Source organism: Thamnophis sirtalis, unplaced genomic scaffold (assembly GCF_051295495.1).
Source record: "Thamnophis sirtalis isolate CommonGarterSnake01/CBP01778 unplaced genomic scaffold, rThaSir2_p1.2 scaffold_3, whole genome shotgun sequence".
NCBI classification, from domain to species: Eukaryota; Metazoa; Chordata; class Lepidosauria; order Squamata; family Natricidae; genus Thamnophis; species Thamnophis sirtalis.
The window spans coordinates 124,130,538-124,142,662 of NW_028261383.1; the positions used below are offsets into that span (position 1 = coordinate 124,130,538).

General features: G+C 43.9%; 1 protein-coding gene across 4 annotated transcripts in view; it reads right to left on the reverse strand.

The window, feature by feature from the left end:
• The window catches only part of ITGB4 (integrin subunit beta 4), a 106,584-nt gene that overhangs the window by 2,716 nt on the left and 91,743 nt on the right, over positions 1-12,125 (reverse strand). For 3 of the 4 annotated variants that reach the window (XM_087709922.1, XM_087709925.1, XM_087709924.1), the window contains 6 exons: positions 10,539-10,688; positions 7,138-7,290; positions 3,748-3,936; positions 2,670-2,825; positions 2,277-2,441; positions 243-359 (listed from right to left, as the gene is read on the reverse strand). In XM_087709922.1, the coding sequence (XP_087566048.1) occupies positions 243-359; positions 2,277-2,441; positions 2,670-2,825; positions 3,748-3,936; positions 7,138-7,290; positions 10,539-10,688 (930 nt within the window). Of the gene's footprint in view, positions 1-242; positions 360-2,276; positions 2,442-2,669; positions 2,826-3,747; positions 3,937-7,137; positions 7,291-10,115; positions 10,287-10,538; positions 10,689-12,125 lie in introns of all 4 variants that reach the window. The other variant, XM_087709926.1, reaches the window with a different exon arrangement.

Sequence of the window (12,125 nt, forward strand, 5' to 3'; positions counted from 1 at the left end):
TTCTCTTAACATTAGCATAAACACAACTTCAGGAGTAGACTGGATTCCCTTCATCCTCGTTTAACTATTTCTGAATGAAGATTTCAACCTTCCCCTTGCGATCCCAGAGTCTAGAGATTCAGGTTTGTTCTCCTCTGAGATGAATCCTAGATACTCTTCATTAATATTGTCCCAAAGATCTTAGTGAGGTTATTGGAAATCAAGGCAACCCCTATTTCCATCATCCCCCCCCTTTTTTTTACCTGCATATAAAGGATCCAGTAGGGAGTGAGTGATGCTCGTTTGGGTGTTGTATTCTGTAGGGAGATTGAAGATTTCCTCCCTGGTGAATTGATGTGTTCCATATTGAGAGAATACTCCTGAAGCAGAAAGGGTGTGTGTGTGTTAATTCAATGCTTGGATATCTAATTCTCATTACATCTAATATTATTATTTTTTAAATGACTTGAGAAGAAATGTAAGAAGGTAGTGTCTAAGTTAAAGCAGAACATTTGTTTTCACGTAACCATGCAAAGCTCTATTCTGTTACTTTTATTTCCAGCTAATCTTCCTGAATATTAAGTTCATCTCTCATTTCTCATTTATCATCTGTCTCCCTTTGAATTAAAATGGGATGACGACAGCTTCAAAAGCAGAAACTTGTCAAAATCATTTGCTTCTTCTTGAAGATCAATTTTCTAATCACTAAGAAAACAGCATTACTTTTAAGAATATTTAAAATGTCCATGTTAAGGAAAACTGATTCACAATTCAAGATGCTGTCTACTCCCATATATTACATTTGCACAAATTGGGTAATGAGGACCCAACTTTGACACATCCATATTACCCTAGCGCTGCGTCTTTAAGGACACATTCACATGTGCATTTAAAAAAAAATTCAAAAGACTTATACTGCTGCTTATATTGTAACAACAACTCTGGATAGTGCGGGAAACATTAAAAACAATCAGAATATAAAATCAATGAAAATTTCAAAAACCCATGGAATCCTGGGACCAACATTTCGCATACATCTAAGTACCACTAGCCTCATCCTATCCAATGCTTGTGAGAAGAGCCAGCATTTCCAGAGCTTCTAGAAGGTAAGGAGTATGGGGGACTACCAGATCTCTGGGAGAAGGGTATTCCACAGAACATGGGTAGCTGCAAGAAGGCATAGTTCCTAGCCCCGCAAAAAAACAACATTTAAGGAAAGCAACCTGAAAGGTGCTCATCCCTGACCCTCATCTCCAGCCCAAACCATTGAAATTTGGGTTTTCCATATCTGATTGGAGTGTTTTGCTTTGTTACAAGTGCAATCTTCAGAACTTCAGAGATGACTGAAGCACAGCTTGAGGTTTGCTGAGTTTTTATTGATCACTTCTTACTAATTCCTAGTGACACTAGTGATATAGAGTCCTAGTGGACAATTACTTAAATATGAGCCATCACTGTGCGGCAGCAGTCAAAAAAGCCAACACTTTCCTAGGTTGCATTAACAGACAAAATCAAAATTACGTGAAGTATTAGTACTGCTTTATAAAGCCTTAGACCACACTTAGAATATTGCATCCAGTTTTGGTCATAAAAAAGATGTAGAGATCTGAAAAGAGTGCAGAAAAGAGGGGGCTGGAGGTTAAAGCATGAAGAATGGTGGCAGGAATTAGGTTTGTCTAGTGAAAAGAAGTACTGGGAGTGGCAGGATATTCCAATATTTAAGGGACTGCCACAAAGAAGAGGAGGGTCAACCTATTTTCCAAAGCACCTGAAGGCAAAACAAGAAGAAATGGATGGAAACTGACCAAGGAGAGAAGCAACCTAGAACTAAGGAGAAATTTCCTAACAGTGAGGAGGATTAACCAGTGGAACAGCTTGTATCTAGAAGTTGTGGGTGCTCCATCACTGGAGGTTTTTAAGAACAGACTGGACTTTTCTGGAATGATATAGTGCCTCCTGCTTGTGCAGGGGGTCAGACTAGAAGACCCCCCCCCCCAAGATCCCTTCCAACTATGTTATTCTGTTACCCTGCTGCTGTGGCATCCCACCTCTCTTTCTGTTTCTGGCAACTCACCTTTATGGCCATTTCAGGTTAGGCAGGGGGAGTAATCAGGCACCATCCTTGGCCCATGAAACACCTGACAAGACCAGAGCCAGAGCCAATTCCTATAATTTATACTTTACAGTAGGAAAGAAGGAATTGAACTCTGCATTTTTTTACATCTTGGTTGACAACGTGCCCTTAACAGCACACCAAGAAGAACAGGTGATAGAAGTACTTTGGTGCCAAAGCATACCTGTGTCTTGAGATTCAATGGTGATAATGCCCTCTCTTTCAGGCCCAAAGCCTTCAGTGGTCTTGGCTTGCACTTTGAATTTATACGGAACATTTTCACTCAGGTAAGGCACTGTAAGGGTGGTCTCTGGGTTATCTCCCTCCACATAGATTGTCCTGGGTTCCCCTGAGCAGAGAAAAAATAAAAATAAGAGGTAGGAAGCTTAAGGAATAATACATATTCACCCATACAGTCCTGTCTCCTCCTCATGCCGGATGCTTCATTTCAGGTGACTGTGATTATTTTTTACAGCTCTGAGCCATCTTACTCTCACCTATAATTTGGGAAATGATCTTATGTTAGCAGGGGAAGCTTTGCGACTGAAGTGGAATGTATTTCAAAAGGCTGACATACCTTCTCCCTGCAGAGTCTCACAAGTGACCATGTAGCCCAGTATTAAACCATTGGGTTGGCGGGGTCTCTCCCAGCTTAGTTGAAGCGAGTCTGGACTCAAGGCTGTGAATATGAGAGGCCCTGGGGCACTGGGTGTGCTCAGGGTAAAGGGTGACCCTATCAAGTAAAGAAGTAAAGGTCAGAGTTGTGTTAAGAGAAAATCAAACAGAGGCGCGGGCAGAAGTTTGAAGATTTAGAATAGTAGAATTGCATCTGGACTTTTCAAATATCTTATACATTGATTGCTTTGTTGAATCCAAAAAGTTAACCCAATTACATTTGGAATTTACAGGAAGTAAAGTACCACTCAGGATTCAGTGCAAGCAGTGGATGAACCTAGGACTGGCACTGGGGAAGCCCAGATTCTAGTCCAGTGATGGCTAACCTTTTTGTTGTTGGGTGCCAAAAATGTGAGCTCGCGTGCACAGTAGTGTGTGTGCCTGCCGGCACCCATAATGCAAAGCAAGCCTCCACATGCGCATGCACGGACAACCCCCCCATGCTTCCCCCTCCCCATCAGCCCACTGCTTGCTTCCAAACTGAGCTTGGTATTTCCTTCGGGGGAACTTCCGGTAGGCCCATTGGGCCTGTTTTTTGCCCTCCCCATGTTCTGGAGGTTTTCTTAAAGCCTGGAGAGGGTGAAAACTGCCTCCCTCAGCCCTCCAGAAGGCTGAAATTCAGCTGGCCGGCACGCGCATGCACTCTGGAGCTAACAGCTTCCATGCTGGCAGATATGGCTCCGCATACCACATGCGCATGTGCCATAGGTTCGCCATCACGTTTTTGGCCTTACGCCACTATCAAGCTGACTTGGGCCCCTCTTTCTCTTCGCCTAACCGTATCTTAATTTTAAAATAAGGACCTGACAGTCCCACTTCCCAAAAGAAAGGTGGAATATGAATAACAACTACATGCATGGTTTTCATGCAGAATAAGCACAGATTTCGTTTGAACTCCTCCCAAAAGGCACAGCTGAAAAATCAACATTTGGAAAAGTAGTCGCACATCCATGAACTTGTAAACATTTCAAAACAATTACCTGGCATGGGGCTGAGAGGGCTGCGTGGATCCACCTGTGACTCAATGGTTATCACACCTTCTCTTTCTGGACCCCATCCCTCATCACTTTGGGCCTTTACTTTGAAGACATAGGAGTGGTTGGGTAATAGATCATCCACCACCACCGAGTTCTGCGTTGGATTGGGAATTGTAAGTCTCTTTATTTCACCTGAGAAATAGGAGAAAAACCAGCTGTCATCCCATAAACTATGGTGATCAAAAATTGCCACTTCTATTGGCAGAATAGGCACTGCTAGTGAATGTGATAGGCTGAATGCTACAAGTCACGTCTTGAGGCAACCATGCATATGATCTTTTGTTCAACAATAATTGTGAATGTTTCTTCTTCATAGATGAGATCATGTCCTTCAGTTTAGTATACGTCAGAAGAAAAACTCAGTCCTTGTCTCTTTTGTAACACATTATCTCAGAGAAAACTTGACCCAAGTAATCCAGGGTCCGACTCATAGAGCGGGACATACGCTTGACCTAGTGTTTCTCTTGGGGCAGTGGAGACGTGATCTCGAGTTAAGGGAAATAGACATCTCACCCTTATCATGGTTGGATCACTTCCTGTTGAGGCTTGATTTTTGGAAGCTACTCCCCCACCGCAGGGAGGTGGAACCGATTAGGTGGTTCTGCCCCAGACACCTGATGGACCCGTTGGGTTTTCAGAAGGAGCTTGGGGAGATACCTGGCTCTCTTGCCCACAATCCGGCAGAGTCCCTAGTCACTGCTGGGAACATAGTGGCGACTGGGGCCCTGGATCGGATTGCGCCTTTGCGGCCTCTCCGCGGCAGTGGATCCAGGTGGGCTCCTTGGTTCACTGAGGAACTCCAGGAGATGAAGCGCAAAAAGAGATGCCTAGAGCAACGCTGGAGGGCTAGTAACTCTGAATCCGACCAAACACTGCTAAGATCCTTTATTAGGACTTATCTTGTAGCGATAAGGGCAGCAAAATGTGCGCATTTTTCCGCTCTTATTGCATCCGCAGAATCTCGCCCAGCCGCCCTGTTTAGGATAACCCGTTCCCTCCTGAATGGGGGGGAAACGGGGGATGCCTTGAAGGGTCGAGCTGAGGAGTTTGCTCAGTTTCTGGACCTGGACTCCATTTGGATAGAACCAGCAGAGATGCTGAGGGAGGGTCTTGCTCAGACTTTCTGGAATGAGTTCCAGCTTGTCACCCCTGATGAAGTGGACAAGGCCGTGGGAGCGATGAGTGCCTCCACCTGTTTACTGGATCCATGCCCCTCCTGGCTGGTCTCGACCAGCAAGGAGGTAACACGAGGCTGGCTCCAGAGAATCACGAACGCCTCCTTGATGGAGGGATCCTTTCCAAGGCCTCTTAAGGAGGCGGTGGTGAGACCCCTCCTCAAGAAGCCTTTTCTGGACCCAGCTATTTTTAAAAACTATCATCCAGTCTCCAACCTCCCTTTCTTAGGGAAGGTTGTTGAGAAGGTGGTGGCCCTCCAACTCCGACGGACCTTGATGAAGCAGATTATCTACACCCTTTTCAGTTTGGTTTCAGGCCTGGTTACTCCACCGAAACCACTTTGGTCGCACTGACTGATGATCTCTGGCGGGCCAGGGACAGAGGGCACACCTCTGTCCTTGTGCTCCTTGACCTCTCAGCAGCCTTCGATACCATCGACCATGGTATCCTTCTGCGATGGCTGTAAGAGGTGGGAGTGGGAGGCACTGTCTTACGGTGGTTCTCCTCTTACCTCTCCGACAGGTCGCAGTCGGTGTTTGCCGGAGGACAGAGGTCGACTCCTAGGCCCCTCAATTATGGGGTGCCGCAGGGGTCGGTCCTGTCCCCCCTCCTAAGGATTTAACATCTACATGAAGCCACTGGGCGAGATCATCTGCCGGCACGGGATCAAATACCACCAGTATGCGGGCGATACTCAGTTGTATCTGTCCGCCCTGTGCCAACTCAGTGAAGCGGTGAAAGTGATGTGCCAGTGCCTGGAAGCTGTTAGGGTCTGGATGGGAGTGAACAAACTCGCACTCAATCCTGACAAGACCGAATGGCTGTGGATGTTGCCCCCTAAGGACAGTCCATCCAGTCCGTCCTTAACCCTGGGGGGAGAAAAATTGCCCCCCTCAGAGAGAGTTCGCAATTTGGGGGTCCTCCTGGACCCGCAGCTGACCTTGGAACACCACCTGTCGGCTGTGACCAGGGGGGGCCTTTGCCCAGGTTCGCCTGGTTTACCAATTGCAGCCCTATTTGGACCGGGAGGCACTTCATACAGTCACTCATGCCCTCGTCATCTCAAGACTGGATTACTGTAATGCGCTCTACTTGGGGCTGCCCCTGAAAAGTGTTCGGAGACTGCAATTAGTCCAGAATGCAGCCGTGCGAGCGATACTGGGTGTGCCAAGGTACACCCATATCACACCTATCCTCCGCGAGCTGCACTGGCTGCCCATTGGTCTCCGAGCACGATTCAAGGTGCTGGTTATCATCTTTAAAGCCCTACATGGCCTAGGACCTGGGTATCTGCGAGACCATCTTCTGCCACATACCTCCCTCAGACCAATAAGATCGCACAGGATGGGCCTTCTCCGCGTGCCTTCAGTGGGACAATGCTGGCTGGCGACACCTAGGAGTAGGGCCTTCTCTGTTGCCGCTCTGGCCCTATAGAATGAGCTGCCCCCAGAGATCCTGGCCCTGCCCACTCTCATGGCCTTTTGCAAAGCCATTAAAACCTGGCTTTCCAGCAGGCTTGGGGCTGTTGACCCCTTGATTGAGGTCTAGCCCCTTCTGATTGGGTGTCTGTTGTGTTCCTTTTTAACCTTGTTGTGTCCCATTGTTTTTAATAATTCTTTTTATTTATTTTTTCATTTCTGTAAGCTGCCCGGAGTCCTCTGGGATTGGGTGGCATAGAAATTCAATAAATGAAATGAAATGAAAAACGAAAAGAAAACTAAGCCTACCAATCTTGTCTGTGGATTATTTGGGAATTAAGGATTTTACACATTTTGAATTTAGTGTTTTCATCAGAACCCAAATTCACATTACCCCTATTCCAGTTAGACAGCTATCTTCTAATGCAGCCTTGGTTGATATATTAGGGAACATTATTTAACAAATATATTATTTTTTTATCACATTTAGAAATGGTCCATCCCCCTCACAGAGGGTCTATGAAGGTTCTGCCCCTGCTGTGGCGTATGGAAACATCTGGAAAACATCAGGACAGGGAAATCTGTTTGGGCAGTTTGGAAACAGACCTCAACAATAAGAAACATAATTTGGGGGTGTTCCATGCTACAAACCATGTTCTGATCGTTCTAGAATCTGATGCCTTTTGACAAAACAGGGTTTTCCGATTGCCACTTTCACCACAGAGAGAGCTTCACTGACCTCCATTGAGAAGCTGGTATTGCACACTGTATCCTTGTACTTCTTTATCACAGTGAGGTTCCTGCCAGCTGACTTTCAGTGAGGTTGGCCCCAGGGCAGAGAACACCAAGCGAGTTGGAGTATCCGGAACATTCAGAAGCTGCATTCTAGAATCTGAGGCAGATAGAAAATAGCAAGATTAGATCTGAAAGCAAGGAAAGGACAAAATGCAACCTTCCACATCAGCATGAGACTTCCTTTTGTGTCAAAGAACAAGCAAAGAGTAAGCTGAGATGTTGAGAATGTAGCCAGAAGAATTGAGGGGAACAGCATAGCTGAAGAATCATTGGACAATGAATGAAAAGAGCATCAGGGCTGCATTGCATGGTAACATGCATCAGGAAAAGAAGAGGAGTGTTGGTTTTATCAGGGAAGCAATTCTTTTTCTTGTCCCCAGGTCCTAAATCCTCAGGGCAAGGCAAGGTTCCAGGTGGAGGTTAGATTAAACTCACCCACGTGACATACTAGGGCCTAGCTGATCAGAACTTCATAGACATCTTCAGAGTCAGCCTTTTGTGGCTGAGGAGGACAAAATGCACCCTAGACTGTTCATTTTGCAGAACGTTTAGTACTCTCTAAGCTTGATTGTTTGCTTGCAGATGTTTCATTATCCAACTAGATAACAATAATGTGAGTGAGTGTAGGTTTTGCTATCTTTTAATAAATAGTAGCTTGCCCTGACAGTTTGGGTTGGGGTGTAATTTCCTTATAGCAATAGCAATAGCAGTTAGACTTATATACCGCTTCATAGGGCTTTCAACCCTCTCTAAACGGTTTACAGAGTCAGTATATTGCCCCCACATTCTGGGTCCTCATTTCACCCTCCTCGGAAGGATGGAAGGCTGAGTCAACCGTGAGCCGGTGAGATTAGAACCGCTGAACTGCAGATAACAGTCAGCTGAAGTGGCCTGCAGTACTGCACCCTAACCACTGCGCCACCTCGGCTCTTCCTTCTTGGTGATTACTTGATTAGAATACCATTTTCTGCCTGATTGTTTGTCTTGTGTTGATCCCTGCTTATCTGAATATGGGCTGTTGGAGAGTATGTGTTCTAATCTTTTTGTTTCCTGCCTAGGTTTTTTATTGCCTTTTTTTTGAATAGTGTGTAAATATGGTTTATTTCTGTAAGTCTATTTGTCTGAACATCCTAGGAATTCCGTAGCATTTTTCAATTTGGCTTAGTTTATGATGTTAATAGCTTCCCAGTTGAAACTTGCTGAGTTTTGCTATGTGTTACGAGATTACTGCTTTTTACTGCTAGTTGATTTTTGTGGACATGTTTATGGATGTAGTCTTCTGCCAGTCTATCCTACAAAGTGGCTTTTACAACTCTTGCATTGTAAATGACTCCTGCTTTTTCTTTTTTTTTCTTTTTTTTCTTTTTTTTCCATAATGCTATTCAGAATGGGAAAATAACAATTAAATATAATGGTGGTTGTTTTGTACCCTTGAGAAGTGGAAGACAACCTTATATAGGAATTATTATCTGAATTGTAGCAATTCCTAGGGTACCTCCATTAGGAGACGTAGAATTGCTTTCCATGCAGCTTGAGCCAACCCACTGACTTTTGTTCATCTTTTTGCATTTAGGCACAGAAGTCAGGAGGGAAAAAGCTCCTAAAGCATTTTGCTTACTCCTTAAAAGAATAGATTCATTTGGCCAGACAACCCCTTCCTTTTGTAGAATAAGAAGTTTCCCTCTCTTCCAAATGTTTGTTTTGGATGCAAGCAAGGTGCTTTCCTTTCTATAGAGGACAATGTAGTTTCAAAACCAGAGGAAATAGCTGTAATTATAAGGTTGTGAGCTATAATAAACACCTTAAACTATGTACCGTATTTATCGGCGTATAACACGCAGTTTTAAAACTAAAATTGCAAGCTTAAACCCTGCCTGCGTGTTATACGCCGATACTGCGTGTTATACGCCGGGTCCCAAACTGCCTGCTCCAGCTGATTCACCGGCGCCCATGATACTCATAGAAGTGCAGCATCCATTTCATGGCAGCGTCGGCGGCTCTCCAGCTACCCTGCCTGATATAACCCCTACCTTGCAGCAGTGGCGGCAGCTCTCCAGCCACCTGCTGTTCGCTTTAACCCCATCATTGAACAAGCGGCGGCTGGAGAGCCGCCCGCTGCCTGATTTAACCCCATCCTAGCAGCAGCGGCTCGCAGCGGCCAGAGAGCCGCCCGCTGCCTGTATTTTTTCTCCATCATTGCGGGTGCTTACCTTCCCGCCCGCCTGCTCTCTGGTCCCAAGTGTACGCGCCGGCATTCTCCCAATCAGCTGTGAGTCCGCAGCCGCCCGCGCTGCTGTTTTAAAGGCTGCTCCTCAGGACCCTCCGAAAACTTTTTGGTTTTCCAAAAAGCAGTGATTCTGATTAAGTTTTTTTGCTCAAAGAGGTGTTTTTTCATTTCATATTTGCCTTTTAAGAGGAGTTAATGTTATAATTCATGTTCTAATGTTATAAATTTTAATCCAACATTAAGTTCCGAGCTTCCAAGTCATTTATTTTTAATGAAAAAAAATTTTACTCAAATTTTTGTGTTAAAATGGGGAATGCGTGTTATACGCCGGTGCGTGTTATACGCCGATAAATATGGTAAATATGTTTTAAAAGGAACATAGTGTAATATTTGTCTGTTTCGACTTGGGGAGATGGACATGGAGACAGAAGAATTGCAGATTGTTAAGGATACTGCCTGAGCACTAATTCCTTTGAGCGTGTAATATAATAACTGAAGTGATGTAGTTAAAACATGAAAGCTATCAAAGGGAAAGAGATGGAAGGTTAGAAGGCAGAGCAAATTAGCACAAGCACACAAGCAGATCTACAAGCAAAGCCACTTGAAGGAACTTAACGGGAATAAATTAGCAGTTTATGAGATGAGTCACTGGAGCAAACAGTCTTGCAGTTGATCAGCCATGCCATTTGCTATACCTAAGTACTTGGAAATCCAAGAAGGCCCATCAGTCATGACTATAGAATCCCGAGCATCATTGCTGTCAGAGTAACCCATCACATTTGCCCTCCTAAAACCCGCATCCTGCGGGATCTGGGGTATCCTTCTAGTTTCTTCGTATGTGGGAGAGAAAACATTCTTGGAAGGGTCTAAAGGACATGCCAAAACAGAGAGAAAGAAAGACACACCATTGAGAGTACCAGAAAAGATTGCAGCACCAACACCAGGCACAGTGGCTGATGGAATAGCTGGAGGAAGAAGGAATATTTTCTTCCTGTCTAATGCTAACTGGCATGAGAGATCAAGTGAGAGAAAAAGAGTTCAACTAACTGGAATCTCCTTCAGATAGAACACTGATTATTCTCAAATCACTAACAGATTAGCGCACATTAGTTACCTACCATGTCCCGACACTGAGGTATATTCTCTTGTTAGCGATGAGTTTCCGATCACTCTTCTCTCGTGATATACACGTGGACTTAGATGATTTCGGGTTAAACTTCCACTACCAGCAGGGAAGGCAAAATCCAGTCGGCCATTCATCAAGTGTTCTGGAAATTATTCAGTTTGCTGCAGTTAACATCCATAACCATGGATATGCATCTCAAGCAAGTTAATTAATATGAGATCTGATAATAAATATATCTTAGAATACCTGGGCTCACGGTCTGTGCTAAGTCATAATGTGATTTAATTTTTACTTAGTGAACCCAAACACTATGGTTCATATATCAAGGTTTATGTCAGTATGCTGTATGAAATCAGCCAACTGTGGCTACATTAACCAATCCATGTTTAAATTAAAGAAATAGCTCAATAAGATATGTGAACTCAAAGTTTCTAGTATTAAAATGTAACCAAGTGCCTCCAATATATTGATTTCAGTTGTATTTTTTTCCAACCAGATATGTTGGTTGCAGATTAATTGGATTCAAAGCTGAAGGCACCTGAAGAGCATCAGTTTGGGAAACATTGACCTCAGCTTTATTCTGCTTCTGATCTATAAAGTGCATTCTGGGGCTACATAAGAACCAACATCCCTTATGTCATATCACTTAAACCTACAATGCACAACAAAACATCAATATCAGAATTAAACAGACTGAAAGGACCAATAAGAAAAGAGCAAGGGTTGGTTAGTTCAGAAGATGGCTTCATGAATGCCAAATGATGTACCAAATACTAAAGGACATGATATTCAAGTAATGCTATATTTTTTGAAAAAGAAAATGTTTTAAAGCATTCATTAAGTTCCTGTAAGACTAATATATTCAAATGTCTGTTCAAATAGTTAGAGATCCTTCATATTCAGAGGCATTATATATACTAGAACCAGATATTAATAACAAACACTCTGGCTGGTCATCTCTTTTTTCTGTTTTCTGAGTTCTCTGTTAACGCTGTTAACCACTATTGGAAATAATGAGGTCAAGATGAAGAGACATTCTTAAATGAATTACAGAAAATGCTCAGGGGCAGGCATTAGTTCTGTCTCAACAGCTCTCAGAATGTTCTGAATTTTTAAACAGTTGTTGGAATCATTGGTTGATTACACAACGTAATATCCCCTATTTGGCATTGTTCAGATATTTAGTGCAACAGGTTCCATGAAGGAGTAGCTGTCACGTGAAGCAGCTGGAACATACCAGGATGGTGAAAGTTCACCAAGTTTAGCATACTGAAGAAAATCAAAGTTATGAGGTTTTTTGTAGCAGGTAACACTGTTGTCCTATGCTAACAAGATTCCAAATGGGAGGTGGGGGCTTCTAAATATTGCAGAGGGGACGGTTTCCTTCAGGTATAATGGATTGGGGGAATGAATGCCAGCAATGGAAAAGGCTGAAGGAAATAATGGGTCTATCTTTTTGACCACCATTTCCCCCTCCCTCCCACGTCTTCTACCTGGTAGGAAAGGAACTCAGATGTCTGAATTGATGGTTTACAGAGGATTTTTGAAATTAGCTTGTGAGCTGCATGAAGGGCAGAAA